Source organism: Oncorhynchus mykiss, chromosome 2, assembly GCF_057628025.1.
Source record: "Oncorhynchus mykiss isolate SJ-2025 chromosome 2, ASM5762802v1, whole genome shotgun sequence".
NCBI classification, from domain to species: Eukaryota; Metazoa; Chordata; class Actinopteri; order Salmoniformes; family Salmonidae; genus Oncorhynchus; species Oncorhynchus mykiss.
In genome coordinates this window covers 27498525-27519550 of record NC_143023.1, presented here as the reverse complement: position 1 = coordinate 27519550, position 21026 = coordinate 27498525, and the positions used below count along the sequence as shown (strand labels likewise).

At 42.1% G+C, this 21026-nt stretch overlaps 1 protein-coding gene across 1 annotated transcript; it reads left to right on the top strand.

Moving 5' to 3' along the window:
• The first annotated feature begins 3788 nt into the window (after positions 1-3788).
• On the top strand, positions 3789-20947 carry LOC110485762 (phosphatidylserine lipase ABHD16A). The gene is made up of 19 exons (XM_021556924.3): positions 3789-3964; positions 4378-4434; positions 4691-4757; positions 5020-5106; positions 5435-5520; positions 5732-5805; positions 6018-6128; positions 9865-9979; positions 11615-11716; positions 11869-11932; positions 12098-12147; positions 12509-12632; positions 12868-12972; positions 13207-13270; positions 18187-18243; positions 18345-18407; positions 18594-18769; positions 19524-19570; positions 19885-20947. The coding sequence occupies exons 1-19, from the start codon at positions 3863-3865 to the stop codon at positions 19966-19968; spliced, it is 1635 nt and encodes a 544-aa protein (XP_021412599.2). The 5' UTR covers positions 3789-3862; the 3' UTR covers positions 19969-20947.
• Positions 20948-21026: the final 79 nt, after the last annotated feature.

Here is a 21026-nt window from a genome sequence, read left to right as displayed (position 1 = left end):
CATCCTGTTTGCAATAATTCACTAAAATAAAACTGAAAAAAATGTGGCAATAGAAATTAGCTTTAAGTCCTGAATACAAAGCCCTATGTTTGGGGCAAATACAGCACATCACTGAGTACCACTCTTCATGGTGAGTATGCTTGTCATCAGCAAGGACTAGGGAGTAAAAAAAAAAGAAGTGGCGCAGCGGTCTAAGGCACTACATCGCAGTGCTAGAGGTGTCACTACAGATCCGGGTTGGGTCCCAGGCTGTATCGCAACCGGCTGCGACTGGGAGACCCATGAGGCGGCGCACAATTAGCCCAGTGTCGTCCGGGTTATGGGAGGGTTTGGCCGGCCAGGATGTCCTTGTCCCATCGTGCTCTAGCGACTCCTGTGGCGTGCCGGGTGCATGCACGCTGACACTGTCTCCAGTTGGACGGTGTTTCCTACGACACATTGGTGCGGCTGGCTTCCGGGTTAAGTGAGCAGTGTGTCAAGTAGGAGTACGGCTTGGCAGGGTCGTGTTTCTGAGGACGCATGGCTCTCGACCGTTGCCTCTCCCGGGTCTGTACGGGAGTAGCAGCAATGGGACAAGACTGTAACTACCAATTGGATATCACGAAATTGGGGAGAAAAGGGGTAAAAAGTACAAAAAAGTATTTTTTATATATATATACATATGTTTTGGATGACTGGCTGCGAATGTTTATTGAATTGTTTTATTTCTGCCTTTTCTATTCCAGACATTCTGAAATTCACTAAAGCATCCCATGTATGTAACTTTAGTCTTTCACTTTTCAATTAACGGAACGGAAGTTTACATACACTTGGGTTGTCATTAAAATGCATTTTTCAACCACTCCACAAATTTCTTAACAAACAAGTTGATTAGGACATCTTGTGCATGACACAAGTAAGTTTTCCAACAATTGTTTACAGATAGATTATTTAACTTATAATTCACTTTATCACAATTTCAGTGGGTCAGAAGTTTACATACACTAAGTTGACTGTGTCTTTAAACAGCTTGGAAAATTCCATAAAATGATGTCATGGCTTTAGAATCTTCTGATGGGCTAAGTGACATAATTTGAGTCAATTGGAGGTGTACATGTGGATGTATTTCAAGGACTACCTTCAAACTCAGTGCCTCTTCACTTGACATCATGGGAAAATCAAAAGAAATCAGCCAAGACCTCAGAAAAAAATTGTAGACCTCCACAAGTCTGGTTCATCCTTGGGAGCCATTTTTAAATGCCTGAAGGTACCACGTTCATCTGTACAAACAATAACACGCAAGTATAAACACCATGGAACCACGCAGCCGTCATACCGCTCAGGAAGGAGATGAGTTCTGTCTCCTAGAGATGAACGTACTTTGGTGCGAAAAGTACAAATCAATCCCAGAACAACAGCAAAGGACATTGTGAAGATGCTGGAGGAAACCGGTATAAAAGTATCTATATCCACAGTAAAACAAGTCCTATATCAACATAACCTGAAAGGCCGCTCAGCAAGGAAGAAGCCACTGCTCCAAAACCGCCATAAAAAAGCCAGACTACGGTTTGCAACTGCACATGGGGACAAAGACTGTGCTTTTTGGAGAAATGTCACTGGTCTGATGAAACAAAAATAGAACTTTTTGGCCATAATGACCATCATTATGTTTGGAGGAAAAAGGGGGATCCTTGCAAGCCAAAGAACACCATCCCAACCGTGAAGCACGGGGATGGCAGCATCATGTTGTGGGGGGTGCTTTGCTGCAGGAGGGACTGGTGCACTTCACAAAATAGATGCATCATAATAAAGGAAAATGATGTGGATATATTGAAGCAACATCTCAAGACATCAGTCAGGAAGTTAAAGCTTGGTCGCAAAGGGGTCTTCCAAATGGACAATGACCCCAAGCATACTTCCAAAGTTGTGGCAAAATGGCTCAAGGACAACAAAGTCAAGGTATTGGAGTTGTCACGACTTCCGGTCGATGTCACCGGCCTTCTAGCCATCGCCGATCCACTTTTCATTTTCCATTTGTTTTGTCTTTTTTTACATACCTGGTTTCAATTCCCCAATTACATGTGCATTATTTAACCCTCTGTTTTCCCCATGGTTTTTGTGCGTGTTTGTTAATTGTATTTCGGTCCAAAGCGTGTGCGAGCAAGGAGGCCTACAAACCTGACTCAGTTACACCAGCTCTGTCAGGAGTAATGGGCCAAAATTTACCCAACCTAAACACACCCAGCCTGGAGGTGTGCTTGGGTCAATGTGCTGTTGAAAAACAAATGATAGTCCCACTAAGCATAAACCAGATGGGATGGCGTATCGCTGCAGAATGCTGTGGTAGCCCCTCTGTTTAAGTGTGCCTTGAATTCTAAATAAATCACTGACAGTGTCACCAACAAAGTAAACCCACACCATCACACCTCCTCCTCCTTGCTTCACAGTGGGAACCACACATGCGGAGATCATCCGTTCACCTACTCTGCATCTCACAAAGACACAGCGGTTTTTACCAAAAATCGCAAATTTGGACTCATCAGACCTAAGGACAGATTTCCACCAGTCTAATGTCCATTGATTGTATTTCTTGGCCGAAGCAAGTCTCTTATTATTATTATTGGTGTCCTTTAGTAGTGGTTTCTTTGCAGTAATTTGACCATGAAGGCCTGATTCACGCAGTCTCTTCTGAACAGTTGATGTTGAGATGTGTCTGTTACTTGAACTCTGTGAAGAATTTATTTGGGCTGCAATTTGTGAGGCTGGTAACTCTAATGAACGTATCCTCTGCAGCAGAGGTAACTCTGGGTCTTCCTTTCCTGTGGCGGTCCTCATGAGAGCCAGTTTCACCATAGCACTTGATGGTTTTTGCGACTGCACTTGAAGAAACTTTCAAAGTTCTTGAAATTCCCCGCATTGACTGACCTTCATGTCTTAAAGTAATGAAGGACTGTAATGTCTATTTGCTTTTTTTGAGCTGTTCTTGCCATAATATGGACTTGGTCTTTTACCAATTAGGGCTAACTTCAGTATACCAACCCTAACTTGTCACAACACAACTGATTGGCTCAAATACATTAAGAAGGAAAAAAATTCCACAAATTAACTTTTAACAAGGGCACACCTGTTAATTGAAATGTATTCCGGGTGACTACCTCGTGAAGCTGGTTGAGAGCATGCCAAGAGTATACAAAGCTGTCATCAAGGCAAAGGGTGGCTACTTTGAAGAATCTCAAATACAAAATATATTTTGATTTGTTTAATACTTTTTTGGTTTCTACATGATTCCATATGTGTTATCTCATAGTTTTGATGTATTCGCTATTATTCTACAATGTCGAAAATAGTACAAATAAATAACTCTGAAATGAGTAGGTGTGTTCAAACTGTGAAGAGAGTTGAAGGGGCAACAGCCCACAGTTCTGAAGAAGATATGGCGGTGGATGCACCCGCAAATGTTAAACATCAAAGTGATCTGGATACACTTACTGTGAAGAAGGTGGATTGTGCAGCATTTATATACACATTATTAATTGTACTGCACAAGTGTCCAAGAAGCAGAGAAGACTTCATGGCACACGCACTGCAAGGACTACTTTGGCCAGAAAATATGCCACCCTCACGGGATCTTTCTGAGCCTGTGTACGTATCTGATTAGAATAGAAAAGCAGGCTGATTTAGTTTAATTAAAAATGTGTTATTGAAAGTTTGTATAGATTTATTTGTACCAGCATTATTTCCTTTTGGGGATATTTATTATCCACCTGTACAGTAGGTGGCGGTATGCACATATAATGGTTGCGAAAGCTATTATACAAAAGAAGAAAACGCTTGAACTTTGTATGTTTGGAATTTATATCCTGTGTCGGCTACCGGAGGAAGAATGGCCGGCTGGATGTGGTTTCGTTGCTTTTTGGGGCCTCATCTCCAGAGAGTGCACCGTTCACAGGAGGAGTCCCGACCCGAAGGAAGAGCAGGCAGGAGGGTAGGCTCACGGCAGATACCGTGCTTGTGTGTGTGACCGACCAGGAAGAGCTAGGAATGTAACTTTGGTCGACGCTAGCACTAGCTCTCGCCCCCGGCCAGGATGTGTCAGTACGTGTTATTGAAACTGCTGTCAATCACTGACCGGTGACAATGTGAACAATTGTGCATAGTTAACACATTTGGGAATGTTCAGCTAGATTCCAAGGAGAATCAAGTATAATGGCTGTCTTTGTGTTGTTGCAGGTGAGCATGCTAGCAAGCACGTAACCTAAGCCGCTTTTAGCTATGCTAGGTAGCTAACGTTAGCTGTACTAGCTAGGCAGGGAAATCATTGCAGTTATCCAGTTAGCTGACTTGGCTAGTCACCACTCATTTAGCAGCTAACTACTTCCCCTTCTCTTACAACCCCAGGGATGGACTTATCAACCCAAGAGCCTGGAGAAACACACTGACAGCATCCTCGGATGGGTCAGTATATAACTAGCAAGTTACCACAAGTTGTATCAAATTGTTGATCATTCATCTGTTTTGATTAGCTAGAGAACAAACTTTATTTTACTATTACATGCAGTGGCCTGCACTGTAATACACAATCTTGCTTTTTTGCTTAAATTGAAGCCACAGGTAAAGACAAGTAGCACACTCGCATAGCTATACAGGTAGTCTATACATTCTCATACTTTGTGTTGAGATGTAACTGTTCTCTTGTGTTTTCTACCTCCAGGCGTCAGCTTTGTGGTCTCTGTCATACTACAGCTCCCCTCTCCTCCTCTGCTACCTTTACAGAAAAGGTAGTGTGTGTGTGTGTGTGTTCGCTCATGCCATATGAAAGGTAATGAAAAATGACTCCTGCAGTAATGCTCTTATTGCGTTTAACTATTAATACCTCCCAGCTGTAGTGTAGTAGGTAAGTATTGGTACTGGCTAGTGGTGTTATAGTTTGACGTAGGACATGTGTGCATGCTTTAGTGCAAGAAAGAGGAAGCAAATGGCTATTACTAGCCTAATTGTTTGTGTAGTGTTCGTAGCCCTAACCGTTGCTGTGTGTTTCAGGGTACATCTGCAGCAGTAAGCTGGTACCTGTCAGTCAGTATGTGGGAAGTGTAATGGTTTGTCTGCTGGGAGTCGCCTTTCTGAGAGGTGAGAACTTTACCACTCTTCTTACTGAACTTGTATTGCTCTTCCTGGATTGGTCTGGTTTGAGAAATCCTCTGTGTTCAATGCTCCCCCACCCACCCCAATAAAATATTATAGCATCTCAAACCTAATTCTAGAGAATGTAGTGTCTGGTGTTCTTCATCTACTAAACAGATATTGGATTGTGTGTAACTACGATTGCATTCCTGTGGGGGTTATGATTTCACACACTGACTCCCTCACAAGGTGTGGGTCTGTCAGGTACACTAAGTACACCACTGAGACTCTCTCTGGCACTCGCTGCTTCTCTCTCCCTTTCCCTCCCTCTCAGGTTGGGGACGGTGGAGGAACTCTGAGTATCAACAGTTCATCTCCATTCTGGAGGAAACCAGGAAGAACCACACGCCTAGCAACAAGGTAACACTGCTATGGCAACAGCTTGTCAACAGTTGGGCTGCTTCTCAAATGACACCTTACTCCCCATATGGTGTGTTATGTCTAACCAGTACCCTATATGTCATTTGATATTATTCTCAGGCCTGTTTTGCTAGTGGTTGGCAATCTTGAATTCAAGAAACAAGCCACAGCTATTCTTTCTGATCACTAATTTTGAATGTACTGTCTGTAGAAAAAGCTGGCCTGCTATGATTTTGACTTCTCTCACTGGCCGGCAGACTTCAGCTGGGAAGAAGTTAGCAATCCGTGAGTTGTGTGTGTAATTTGCGTACTGATTGTGAGCCTTTTACACGTGTTAATTTTTACACTGTGATTGTAGTTTTTTTGGTATGAAATACACCAGGTGATACAGTAAAATGTAAACAGGATGACTGTGTCTGGGTTATGATTTGAGAGTAAGGCTCTATTTTCACTATATAACTCTTGTTAAATATCCCTTCTAACATCCTGTGTGACAGGAAGCTGCTGTCCAAGGCAGGAGTGTCTCTACTGAAGCCAGAGCCCAAACTGAGAGGGGCAGCAGACAGCGTGCTTAACTCTTTACGCACTCTACCATGCCACATCGTCAGGTATAGACGGACTACAATATCCAAAATACACTACTCTACCAGGGCTTGACATTACAATTTTTAGCCACTTGTTCTTTGGACAAGTAGGACAGGGTTATTTATTCAAATGTTTAACTTGTGCGAAAAGGTGACTGAAAATTGTTGTATGATGTAAAATATCCTTCATTACTAGGGTAGCCTAGTGGTTAGTGGTAGCCTAGTGGTTAGAGCGTTGGACTAGTAACCGGAAGGTCGCAAGTTCAAACCCCTGAGCTGACAAGGTACAAATCTGTCGTTCTGCCCCTGAACAGGCAGTTAACCCAGGACATCATTGAAAATAAGAATTTGTTCTTAACTGACTTGCCTAGTTAAATAAAGGTAAAGTATATACAAATTATATTCTGCCATCTGTGGCCTTGAGCACACTACTGTTTAAAACACGTGGTCCGTCAACCCTCCATCTGGAGAGCTACCTGGTGTGCAGACTTTGGATCCACACCTGCACAAATACACCAGTCAGCTTATCAAGGTCCTGTTGAGCAGCTGATTATTTTTTGAGCAGGGCTGGAGCGAAAGCCTGCACACCCAGTAGCTCTCCTGGAGGATGGTTTGTCCACCCTGCAACATTACAATTACAACCAAATACTTTGTCTTTATACAATGATTCCCTCGTTAAATGAACCAGGGATCAAATGGCTAAGGTTGGTGAGGTAGCTAACTAAGATGTTTTATCTATTTATCTATTTATCTATTTGTAAGGTTAAAATATTCAGTGTTCAGGGAAAATCTTGACAACATTGTTACATGTCAGAATTACATCGCCGGAATTGAATAGATGAGAATCCTAGCTAATTTTGAGGGCTTGCGACGGTTTTACAACCGAAGTATGCCGCATTTGGTTTCATCTACTGCACCCGTATCAACTGTGTCCCCCATTTGCGGTTATACACAAGTGCCAGTGGAAAGTTATTTTAGGACATTGGACATGACAATGACATTACATGCAAAGTAGTTAACTAGCAAGAGCCAATTCAAAACAGTGTAGTTTGGCTGGTTATCTAGTTAGTCTGTTGTATGTGTATGTGTATATATGTATGTATATGTATGTGATTTGCCCACTTATAGCTTATTTTTGGTCAGCAATGAAAATCCTGGAAAAGTCATGGGGTATGCGTGACCTGTGTGTGCCAGCGGGTTGTTGCCAGAGGAGAGATAATAATAGATAATATAATATATATATTTTATATTTTACCTGCTGCGCAAGGATTGCTGACCAAAAATAAGCTATAAGTGGGCAAATGACTCACTAACAAGCAATGAATATCAACAAATGTGCACATGCGGTTCGCTTTGATCTCAAACGCATCTCTCGACTACCTGATTGAAAGACCACTCGTGCTTGTCAATACAGGCTTTCAATAATTCTATGCCGATGCGCTCCGCATAGATTGGGAGAACAGTGTGTAACGCTACATGTGGAGGACACAGATCCAGTTCTGAATGGACTACCCTAATTTATATTGATTTATTTTATTTGTCCATTCGGACAACTTAAATCTATATTCTTCTTGTTCGCCATTTAAAAAAAATTGTTTTTACTTGCCTTGGTCAAGCGTGAATGTCGACCCCTGTCTGCCATGCCACTTTGTCAGGTATAAACAGACTACAAAACCCACAACACACTGTACTCTACCGTGCCACATTGTCAGGTACTAAACTACACTGAACAAAAATAGAAATGCAATATTCAACGAATTCATAGTTTTTACTGAGTTAGTTTATATTAGGAAATTTAAATTGACTGATAAGTTCATTAGGCCTTATGGATTTCACATGACTGGGAATATAGATATGCATCTGTTGGTCATAACTTTTTTTTTAAATAGGGGTGTGTATCAGAAAACCGGTCATTTTTTTTGGTATGGCCACCATTTGCCTCATGCAGAGCGACATATCTCATTCACATAGAGTTGATCAGGCTGTTGATTGAGGCCTCTGGGATGTTGTCCCACTCCTCTTCAATGGCTGTGCGAAGTTGCTTTATATTGATGGGAACTGTTGTACGTGTCAATCCAGAGCATCCCAAACATGCTCAATGGGTGAGATGTCTGGTGAGTATGCAGGCCATGAAAGAACTGGGACATTTTCAGCTTCCAGAAATTGTGTACAGATCCTTGCAACATGGGACCATGCATTATCATGCTGAAACATGAGGTGATGGCGGTGGATGAATGGCATGACAATGGGCCTTAGCATATGCCTGGCCATACCATAACCCAGCGTTTCCCAAACTCGGTCCTCGTGACCCCAATGGGTGCCCTTCCCCCCCTAAAACACTACACAGCTGATTCAAATAATCAAAGCTTGATGATTATTTGAATCAGCTATGTAGTGCTAGGGCAAAAACCAAAACGTGCACCTCTTTGGTTCCCGAAGACCGATTTTGGGAACCTGCCATAACCCCAGCAACACAATGGGACACTTTGTTGACATCAGCAAACCGCTTACCCACACGACGCCGTACACATGGTCTGTGGTTGTGAGGCCAGTTGGACGTACTGACAATTACTCCAAAACAATGTTTGTGGCAGCTGGTAAATTTGGTAAATAAATTAACATTCTCTGGTAACCACTCTGGTGGAATTCCCTGTAGTCTGCATGCCAATTGCACGTTCCCTCAACTTGACATCTGTGGCATTGTGTTGTGGCCTTTTTATTGTCCCCAGCAAAAGGTGCACCTGTGTAATGATCATGCTGTTTAATCAGATTCTTGATATGCCACACCTGTTAGGTGGATGGATTATCTTGGCAAAGGAGAAATGCTCACAAACAGGGATTAAAAAAAATAGTGCACAAAATTGGAGAGATATAAGCATTTTGTGAGTGAACATTTATGGGATCTTTTATTTCAGCTCATGAAACACCTTTACATGTTGCGTTTTCATTTTACATGTTACATTTTATATTTTTGTTCAGTGTAAATGCATTATATTCTACCACACCACATCGTCAGGTACTGAACTAAATGCACTACATTCTACCACACCACATCAGGCACTAAACTAAATGCACTATATTCTACCACATCAGGTACTAAACTAAATGCACTATATTCTACCACATCGTCAGGTACTAAACTAAATGCACTATATTCTACCACATCAGGCACTAAACTAAATGCACTATATTCTACCACATCAGGTACTAAACTAAATGCACTATATTCTACCACATCAGGCACTAAACTAAATGCACTATATTCTACCACATCAGGCACTAAACTAAATGCACTATATTCTACCACATCAGGTACTAAACTAAATGCACTATATTCTACCACATCAGGTACTAAACTAAATGCACTATATTCTACCACATCAGGCACTAAACTAAATGCACTATATTCTACCACATCAGGCACTAAACTAAATGCACTATATTCTACCACATCAGGTACTAAACTAAATGCACTATATTCTACCACATCAGGTACTAAACTAAATGCACTATATTCTACCATACCACATTGTCAGGTATAAACACTCAATAGACTACAATATACCACACTACCATGCAACATAATCAGATATCGTACAACACAGGTCATAATGTAACTAAATACTGTTTCTGTCACAGTTTCTCTCTGCTCCACACTTACAGCAGGCAGGCTTGGTATATTTGATTCATATTACATTACTGCCTGCTAGCCCACTGATGCTACCTTTTCTCTCCCCTCCCTCGTTCTCCCCCTTTCTAGTTTTCTGATTGCCCACTCATTTGGGAGGAGGATTCTGTACCCTGGGTCTGTATACCTACTGCAAAGGGCTATGAGACCCATGCTACAACAGGGCCAGGCTAGACTTATAGAAGAGGTGAGTCATCACACATCACAGTAGGGTCAAGTTACATTCATTTACAATAGTTATACATGTATTCATATACAGTGCATTCAGAAAGTATTCAGACCCCCTGACTTTTTCCACATTTTGTTATGTTACAGCCTTATTAAATACATTTTCTTCATCAATCTACACACAATATCCCATAATGACAAAGCTAAAACAGGTTTTTAGAAATGGCTTATTTACATAACTATTCAGACCCTTTGCTATGAGACTCGAAATTGAGCTCCGGTGCGTCCTATTTCCATTGATCATCCTTGAGATGTTTCTCTGATTGGAGTCCATCTGTGGTAAATTAAATTAATTGGACATGATTTAGAAAGGCACACGTCTGTCTATATAAGGTCCCACAGTTGGAGCAAAAACCAAGCCGTGAGGTCGATGGAATTGTCCGTAGAGCTCCGAAACAGGATTGTGTCGAGGCACAGATCTGGAGAAGGGTACCAAAAAATGTCTGCAGCATTGAAGGTCCCCAAGAACACACTGGCCTCTATCATTCTTAAATGGAAGAAATGTGGAACCCCAGGAGAAAGGCCTTGGTCAGGGAGGTGACCAAGAAACCGATGGTCACTCTGACAGCGCTCCAGTGTTCCTCTGGAGATGAGAGAACCTTCCAGAAGGACAACAATCTCTGCAGCACTCTACCAATCAAGCATTTGTGGTAGAGCGGCCAGATGGAAGCCACTCCTCAGTAAAAGGTACATGCTAGCCCACTTGGAGTTTGCCAAAAGTCACCTAAAGGACTCTCAGACCATGAGAAACAAGATTCTCTGGTCTGATGAAAGCAAGCTTGAACTCTTTAGCCTGAATGCCAAGCATCATATCTGGAGGAAACCTGGTGCCATCCCAACAGTGAAGCATGGTGGTGGCATTATCATGCTGTGGGGATGCTTTTCAGTGGTAGGGACTGGGAGACGAGTCAGGAACGAGGGAAAGATGAACGGAGAAAAGTACAGAGATCCTTGATGAAACCCTGCTCCAGAGCACTCAGGACTTCAGACTGGGATCATGGTTCACCTTCCAACAGGTCAACGACCCAAAGAACACAGCCAAGACAACGCAGGAGTGGCTTCGGGACAAGTCTTGTCCTTGAGCGGCCCAGCCAGAGCCAGGATTTGAACCTGATCTAACATCTCTGGAGAGACCTGAAATAGCTGTGCAGCGACGATCCCCCATCCAACCTGATAGAGCTTGAGAGGATCTGCTGGGAAGAATGGGAGAAACTCTCCAAATACAGGTGTATACAGTGTCGTACCCAAGAAGACTCGAGGCTGTAATCGCTGCCAAAAGTGCTTCAACAAAGTACTGAGTGAAGTCTGAATACTTATGTAAATGTGTTATTTCAGTTTGATAATTTTTTTAAATACATTTGCATACATTTCTAAAAACCTGTTTTTGCTTTGCCATTATTGTGTGTAGCTGGGGGTGGGGGGGGATTTCATCCATTTTAGAATAAGGCTGTAACGTAACAAAATGTGGAAAAAGTCAATGGGTCTGAATACTTTCAGAATGCACTGTATGCAGCCTTTATCTTATAGAACTGCGTAACTTGAAGTTTCTCTTTTCCGATACGTTTCTGTACCTCTCTCCCTCTTCTGTGTGCAGTGTGAGGGCCAGAGGAACAAGCTGGTGGCGTGTGATGGGAATGAGATTGATACCATGTTTGTGGACCGCAGGAGAGAAGAGGGACTGCACGGACAGACTCTGGTAGGACCTGCACTAGGCTCTATGAACCATCTGAACTACATTACCCATGATTCCTCTGATAAGGAACTGGACTACAGTAGGCTCTATGAACCATCAGCACTACATTACCCATGTTTCCCTGCGAGGTCTGTAGTGTTGGCTGTATGTTGTAGGTGATCTGCTGTGAGGGGAACGCAGGCTTCTATGAGGTGGGCTGTATGAACACTCCATTGGAAGGTAAGGAACCTCTGACACTTTTACACAACAAATACTTATTTCCTACTTCCATCCTACTTACCATCTTTCGTTGTGAAGATCACTGTTCATACATGGTGGTTAACATATTCCTTAACCTGTTAAATTTAAACTAGAGCAGTATAAAGCCGTTTCTGTCTGTTGCAGGTGGATACTCAGTGCTTGGCTGGAACCACCCTGGCTTTGCAGGAAGCACGGTAAGCCTTAAGTGTCCCTCGCTCGTCCCCATCATGCGTTTGTGTGAACTTACCAGCATATTTCAACTGCATTATTAGGCAAGTTTGTCTTATGTGGAAAGTCTGGTTTGTCTACACGTGTCATTCATAGAGAAGGTTGGAAGACGCACAGTGTTTTGGATTCAATTCCCACAGGGGACCAGCAAGTAAAAGTAGGAAAAAGTATCCAATCACTCTGGATAAGAGCTTCCGCTAAAATGACTGAAATCTAAATGTCTGTGTTAGCAGCAGATTTGTTTCCGTCTCAAAATGTGCATTGACATGAAAGTAAATGTAAAACAATAACTCTTCGTTCCCCAATCCACTCCCTTAATTCTCTCAGGGCGTACCGTTCCCCCAGAACGAGGCCAATGCCATGGATGTAGTGATCCAGTTTGCAGTGCACAAGCTGGGCTTCCAGCTCAGTGACATAATGGTGTATGCCTGGTCCATAGGGGGATTCACAGGTAGGGACCCTACTGGTATATGCAGTTTGTCTGGCCCTAGTCTGTTGTGGGAATGAGTTGACCAATTTCACCAACATATTGTAAGCACCACTTCTTTATTTCTCCCCCTTCTCTTCATTTTCTCTCCATCTCACTCTTCTCGACCACCCTCTCTCCGCACTCTCCTCCCTTCTCTCTCCTCCTCTCATATTTCCTTTTCTCTTTCTCTGTCTATATATTTCTCTCTGTCTCTCAGCCAGTTGGGCTGTGATGTCCTATCCAGAGATCCAAGCGCTGGTATTGGACGCCTCCTTTGATGACCTGCTTCCGCTGGCCCTCAAGGTCATGCCCGACAGCTGGAGTGAGTCTCTCGCAGGGGTCATAGGTCAAGGCGTGGAAAAAAACAGTGATGTCATATAAACAAATGTATTGTGTACACTTTTTTTTTTCTATGGTGAGATATATTCTATAAGAATATATATATTAAGAAGTGAATACAGTCACTTTGGATAAGAGCTTCTAAAGGCCTGAGGTGTGTGTCTTTGTACGGGCTGTGTTTGGTTCAGGATCTGACAATGGAAATGGTGTGTTTCAGGGCCTCTGGTGACACACACAGTCAGGCAGTACATGAACCTCAACAGCGCAGAACAGCTCTGCAAGTAAGTGCAACACTCCTTACTCACACAAACACTTTACACGTGTGTGTGTCTGACACGAACATATCATCCATGGAAAATATTGGGTACATTTATTTGAATTGAATCACGTTTTGACAGCATCCCATTTGATTTGAACAAAACATTCCATATATGTTTACCCATGGAGGAAGTGGTCAGAAAGGGACTTTTTGACCTGAATGCCAAAACATTCCATATATGTTTACCCATGGAGGAAGTGGTCAGAAAGGGACTTTTTTGACCTGAATGCCAAAACATTCCATATATGTTTACCCATGGAAGTGGTCAGAAAGGGACTTTTTTGACCTGAATGCCAAAACATTCCATATATGTTTACCCATGGAAGTGGTCAGAAAGGGACTTTTTTGACCTGAATGCCAAAACATTCCATATATGTTTACCCATGGAGGAAGTGGTCAGAAAGGGACTTTTTTGACCTGAATGCCAAAACATTCCATATATGTTTACCCATGGAGGAAGTGGTCAGAAAGGGACTTTTTTGACCTGAATGCCAAAACATTCAGGAGAATAAAGGTGCCCAAAGTTGACCTATTTTACATATCCTACCATCGGATATCCATGTCTTCATCACAGGAAATTTTCATTACTGGTTAAAGACACAGCGTGCAGCTATATCAAATAAGCTACTTCTATGTAAATGATGTTGATCAGTACAATAAAATAAGTCCCAAATGGAAGGGAAACTCATCTGTAGTCCCATGAAATCAGCCAAAACAAGCTCAACTCAATGCATGCACACACTCATAGTGAATATGCATACACCTGTATTGTGTACAAAACATTAGGTTCACATGTTCTTTCCATTGCAGACTGACCAGGTGAGTCCAGGTGAAATCTATGATCCCTTATTGATGTCACGTGTTGAATCCACTTCCATCAGTGTAGATCAGTGGTTCCCAAACTGGGGTACGCGCAGTGCCTTCGGGGGTAAACCAAATAAAAAATGTGATTCACGTTTAAAAATATATACAGTGCATTGCGAAAGTATTTGGCCCCCTTGAAATTTGCGACCTTTTGCCACATTTCAGGCTTCAAACATAAAGATATAAAACTGTATTTTTTTGTGAAGAATAAACAACAAGTGGGACACAATCATGAAGTGGAACGACATTTATTGGATATTTCAAACTTTTTTAACAAATCAAGAACTGAAAAATTGGGCGTGCAAAATTATTCAGCCCCCTTAAGTTAATACTTTGTAGCGCCACCTTTTCCTGCGATTACAGCTGTAAGTCGCTTGGGGTATGTCTCTATCAGTTTTGCACATCGAGAGACTGCAATTGTTTCCCATTCCTCCTTGCAAAACAGCTCGAGCTCAGTGAGGTTGGATGGAGAGCATTTGTTATCAGCAGTTTTCAGTTCTTTCCACAGATTCTCGATTGGATTCAGGTCTGGACTTTGACTTGGCCATTCTAACACCTGGATATGTTTATTTTTGAACCATTCCATTGTAGATTTTGCTTTATGTTTTGGATCATTGTCTTGTTGGAAGACACATCTCCGTCCCAGTCTCAGGTCTTTTGCAGACTCCATCAGGTTGTCTTCCAGAATGGTCCTGTATTTGGCTCCATCCATCTTCCCATCAATTTTAACCATCTTCCCTGTCCCTGCTGAAGAAAAGCAGACCCAAACCATGATGCTGCCACCACCATGTTTGACAATGGGGATGGTGTTCAGGGTGATGAGCTGTGTTGCTTTTACGCCAAACATAACGTCTTGCATTGTTGCCAAAAAGTTCAATTTTGGTTTCATCTGACCAGATGTTCTTCCACATGTTTGGTGTGTCTCCCAGGTGGCTTGTGGCAAACTTTAAACTACACTTTTTATGGATATCTTTAAGAAATGGCTTTCTTCTTGCCACTCTTCCATAAAGGCCAGATTTGTGCAATATACGACTGATTGTTGTCCCATGGACAGAGTCTCCCACCTCAGCTGTAGATCTCTGCAGTTCATCCAGAGTGATCATGGGCCTCTTGGCTGCATCTCTGATCAGTCTTCTCCTTGTATGAGCTGAAAGTTTAGAGGGACGGCCAGGTCTTGGTAGATTTGCAGTGGTCTTATACTCCTTCCATTTCAATATTATCGCTTGCACAGTGCTCCTTGGGATGTTTAAAGCTTGGGAAATCTTTTTGTATCCAAATCCGGCTTTAAACTTCTTCATAACAGTATCTCGGACCTGCCTGGTGTGTTCCTTGTTCTTCATGATGCTCTCTGCGCTTTTAACGGACCTCTGAGACTATCACAGTGCAGGTGCATTTATACGGAGACTTGATTACACACAGGTGGATTGTATTTATCATCATTAGTCATTTAGGTCAACATTTGATCATTCAGAGATCCTCACTGAACTTCTGGAGAGAGTTTGCTGTACTGAAAGTAAAGGGGCTGAATAATTTTGCACGCCCAATTTTTCAGTTTTTGATTTGTTAAAAAAGTTTGAAATATCCAATAAATGTCGTTCCACTTCATGATTGTGTCCCACTTGTTGTTGATTCTTCACAAAAAAATACAGTTTTATATCTTTATGTTTGAAGCCTGAAATGTGGCAAAAGGTCGCAAAGTTCAAGGGTGCCGAATACTTTCGCAATGCACTGTGTATATATATATTTGTTACATTTTCCTTCAGATTTTCAAAACAGTCCATTTATATTTTCCAACAGGGCTATACATTTGGGTGAGTTTTTTTCTCTCGCCTGAGTAGCCTCGTTTCACTGCCAAAAATCAAATTAAACCATCTTCAGTTCAGCGAAATAACAACACAATGTCAAATACAGCTAGCCTTATCAAATAATTAGCATCCAATCACATTAACTGTTACTCACTCGCGGGAATTCCACTAACAGTCTGTATGTAACCAAACGTAACTGCTGCTCATGTTGTTATCTGTACTGATGGTGCAAAAGCCATGACAGGGAGACATGGGTGTGCAAGCAGTTGCTCGGTACACCGCAGCATCCGCAAAGGGAATGCCTGACAGCTTGAAAGACGTTTCACTGTCGTGTCCAGGCATTTCCTTTGCGGATGCTGCGGTGTACCGAGGGGCTTTTGAACTCTTGTATTTTCTGCACTATGCAATGATATGGGCAGCGACCATGTAACGATTCTGCAACATACTGTGTGCTGGTTATCAAGAGGCAAAGACAAGGCAATGTCAAATGTGATATAGCGAAGCACCTGAGTGAGCTGGGTGTGCAATTACGCAGGTACTTCCCCGAAACAGACGACACAAACAACTGGATTCGTTATCCCTTTCATGCCCTGCCTCCAGTCCACTTACCGATATCTGAACAAGAGAGCCTTATCAAAATTGCAACAAGTGGTTCTGTGAAAATGTAATTTAATCAGAAGTCACTGGCAGATTTCTTGATAGGGCTGTGCTCAGAGTATCCTGCCTTGGTAAATCTCGCTATTAAGACACTGATGCCCTTTGCAACCCCGTACCTCTGAGGGTGGATTCTCGGCCCTCAGTAGCTTGAAAACGAAATACAGGCACAGACTGTGTGTGGGAAATGATTTTAAGACTGAGAATCTCTCCAATACAACCAAACATTGCAGAGTTATGTGCATCCTTTCACACACACCCTTCTCATTAACCTGTGGTGAGTTATTCACATTTTTGTATTTATAGGTTTTATATGTAAGATGTCTAACTAAAGAGCAAAATTATTGATTATTTGTGCCCTGGTCCTTTAAGAGCTCTTTGTCACAACCCAGGTCGTGGGAAGTGACAAGCTCATTCTTAAGTTTCATAAATGTATTGTGTGTGTGTGTGCGTGCGGCAGGCTTACAATGATGGCAAAAAAAAATAATTTGGAGAGTACGCTGACCCAGGTGCTAGAGGGGGTACGTAGGTGGAGTTTGAATGTTCGAAGGGGTACGGGACTATAAAAAGTTTGGGAACCACTGGAGTAGATGAAGGGGAGGAGACAGGTTAAAGAAGGATTTTTAAGCCTTGAGACAATTGAGGCTTGGATTGTGTATCTGTGACATTCAGAGGGTGAATGGGAAAGACAAAAGATTATACTGCCTTTTCCACGATCAACAGTTTCCCATGTGTATCAAGAATGGTCCACCACCCAAAGGACATCCAGCCAACTTGAATCAAGACTGGCCACATCCCTGTGGAATGATTTCGACACCTTATGGAGTCCATGCCCTGACGAATTGAGGCTGTTCTGAGGAGGGGGGGCTCAATATTAGGAAGGTGTTCTCAATATTTTGTACACTGTGTACTTGATTTACCCAGTTAATTAGTCAAATTGATTGTATAATTGGTTAATTCATCCATACATAGCCGTCTCTAAAAAATGTTACAGTAAAAACGGTCAAATCTAATGATTTTGAATTTAAAAGATGCTCAACGATTGACAGTAGTCAGTAGCTGAGTTTCTGTATCAAGTGCCATTCTGTGACTGGCTAATGTTCCTTTTTTGGTGTTGAGAAACATGACGGCATCTGTATTGAAGTCAATTCTGGTATTGTGACCTACTGTATTCAAGACCATGTCTCACCTGAGGGCGGGCACAACACAAACTTCAGATGTAAAGTAGGGTATAAGCTACAATGTATACAAATATGAAGAACAAAAGAGTTTTACAAGTTTTTAGATAATTGTGTTTAAGTATAAAATAGTTGCTTTTAAATATCAATTACAACTATATTTTCCAGTGATGAAGACAAGGATGTGTGGTATGGTGGGATATGCAAATTAGTTAAACTTTGAGCACCTTTATTCTTCTGAATGTTTTGACAAGCAGGTCCAAAAATACACGTTCTGAGCACTTTTACAATGGGCAAATATATGTATGGGAGGTCAAAAGGGGTGCTGTTTACCCGATGGGAGATTTTGTGACCCAAACACTTGAGTTCTTCCTTAGGTACCAGGGACCAGTGCTTCTGATCAGAAGAACCAAAGATGAGATCATTACCACCACGTGAGTCACTATGAAGGCATGAATAACGAAAAGGGCCCGTTCAGATTAGATATGCGCTGGTAAATCTAGTGACTGGTTTCACTGACTGACTTGTGTTTCAGGGGTCCAGAAGACATCATGTCCAACAGAGGAAACAACCTCCTGCTCAAACTTCTGCAGTTCAGGTCGGTTCTCCGTCTCCAAGACCTCTCACAGGCTGTGTATGTCTATGTACACATTGTCCACTACAGACCTGATTATCCACAACCTCACAAAGACAGCTAAGGTGTTGCCTTGTACCATATACATACACTAGGAACAGAGAGTGAGCGCTGTGTTTCTGTTTAAACCCTTTGATGTCATATCTTCAGGTACCCTAAGGTGATGACAGACGATGGAGTCAGGGCCATCAGAGCATGGCTGGCAGCCTCCAACCACGTAGAAGAGGCAGCGGTGTACAGTAGCTATGAGGTGGATGATGACTGGTGTGTGTCTGTTCTGCAGTCGTATAAGACGGAGAGAGATGTTTTCTTCCCCTGGAGCGTTGGTAAGACTGCTCCTCAAATGACCACACCATTACAGCTGTTTGACTTAGATTAGAATCTCCCTAGATGAATTACCTGATGGAATTTATTTTGGTCTTTGTCCTTTTGTCAAAAGGGTTAGTTCACTGCCCCTTAGACGCTCCTTTCTGCCAGAGGTAGTAAAAGTAAAGATGCCTTAATATAAAATGACCCAGTAAAAGTCTAGGAGTATCAGATTTTAAATGGTAAATTGTCATACTTGAGTAAAAGTACAAAGTAAATGCTATACATCAAACCAGATGGCACAATTAACTTTTTTTGACAGCCAGGGGCAGCTGCAACACTCGGACATAATTTACAGTTAGTGAGTCCGCCAGATCAGAGGCAGTAGGGATGACCAGGGACGTTCTCTTGTTGTGTGTGAATTGGACCTTTTTCCTGTCCTGCTAAGCATTCAAATTGTAACTAGTACTTTTGGGTCTCTGGGAAAATGTATGGAGTAAAAATGACATTATTTAGGAATGTAGTGAAGTACAGAGACTCCAAAAAACGACTTAAGTAGTACTTTACACCACTGCTCTCTGAGATTGTATCTATATATTTTAACTATGCAAGTCCGTTAAGAACAGATTCTTATTTACAATGATGGCCTACCAAAAGGCCCCCTGTGGGGACAGGGGCTGGGATTAAAAATAGGGCAAAACTGCATAAAGAGACCTAAAACAACCTATATAAACATACGTGTAATTTTTAAGCCTTTCCTGTTTGTTTTGTCAGGTGAGGACATGACACCGGAGGGAAGACGACAGCTGGCTCTCTTCCTGGTGAGAAACAACTTTCATCTTCCATAGTAACTAGGTCACCTTTGCTCTCCTTGTGACTGGTGTAATGTATTTCTATTGGCTCTGTGGTTGAATTAATTTACTACAGCATGATAGAAGTGTAATCAATTCCTGCTAATGCTGCTGCATTTGTTCTGTGGCGGGCTAATACCTGTACATCTATAAGTACATCTGATTCCCTTTTATATGGAAATGTTAAGGTGGCAAAGTGGGCAAAAGACAAAATCTACAGATTAATTTATTGGGAATGTTATCTCCTATATTGTTTCATCACTTGCTCTCCTCTCTCTTCTCAGGCACGGAAGTACATGCGGAACTTCGACTCAACTCACTGCACTCCTCTCCCTTACTCTGAATTCGCTGCCCCTTGGGGACTGTAAGTGTTGACGGATGGATAGAAACGAGGAGCAAAGATGCAGGCTAGACCAACCAATCAGAAGAGGTATACAGAGCATGGATTGAATGTATCTATGGGAGGTGTTCAAGGCAGCTACACCCAGACGGTATTAGAACGTTGTGACCCTGCCCACCTGTGGTTACCCCATTGGCTCACAGCAAAAACGTGGCATTTTGTCTACTTGTTTTAATCAATTACAAAACGATATGTCTAAAGATTACTACTTAGAAAAACGTAATTTTGCCTCATGCCCCTTATGACAATGCTATCGGCCGACCGACCGGAACATCAAGCTAGTCAAGACTGACGTTAAACAAACTGTACTTAACAATGCTTTCCACACGCATAGCCTACTTACATTCTGAAGCCACTAGGTTCTTCTCATAGGCTCTATTTCCCTACGTTGGGAGCATTGTTAAGTCTGTTGTGATTTTTGACCTGGCTACATGCTCTTTGGAATGTTTTGTTATTTCTGTAGAAACAAAAGGTAAGCTCTTTTCCAATGGGATGAATGGTAAAGAATATTTGTTTTCCCAATTTGTGGGCGTGGTCTAGGGGATTTCTTTATTGCGGGAGGTTGTGGTATATGGCCAACATACCACAGCTAAGGGCTGTATCCAGGAACTCCGTAAGAACAGCCCTTAGCTGTGGAATGTTGGCCATATACCACAACCCCCACGGGCCTTATTGCTTAAATATACACTGCCGTCCTCGAACTAGATATTTAAAATACTCCCTTCCATAAAGTAAGCACTGATCTCTAGGTAGTTGGATAAAAGGCTCCATTCTATTGCCTGACTACATTACTACAAGGGAGAAAAGGAATAAGGAGCTTGTTCCCTCCCTCTGCATTTTAAAGTATACAGCCAGGCCATTCTCATGTTCTAAAGCGTGACTTTTCTTGTGGGCACTGTCATTATGAGAAAAGCTGGATCCTGTTAAATAAAATGTTGGCAAAATAATTATTGTATTTCTTATGAAACTGCAATCTTGCATGTATAATTTCTGACCATAATTATAGACAACTAGGGCCTTGACGTT

What these genes read in the sequence shown, in the direction of transcription:
- LOC110485762 (XM_021556924.3), top strand. Translation starts at nt 3,863, where the DNA reads ATGGCCGGCTGGATGTGGTTTCGTTGCTTTTTGGGGCCTCATCTCCAG. An exon ending in GTCCATAGGGGGATTCACAG is followed by an intron (nt 12,633 to 12,867) that starts GTAGGGACCCTA and finishes TCTGTCTCTCAG; the next exon opens with CCAGTTGGGCTGTGATGTCC. An exon ending in CTCAAACTTCTGCAGTTCAG is followed by an intron (nt 18,408 to 18,593) that starts GTCGGTTCTCCG and finishes TCATATCTTCAG; the next exon opens with GTACCCTAAGGTGATGACAG.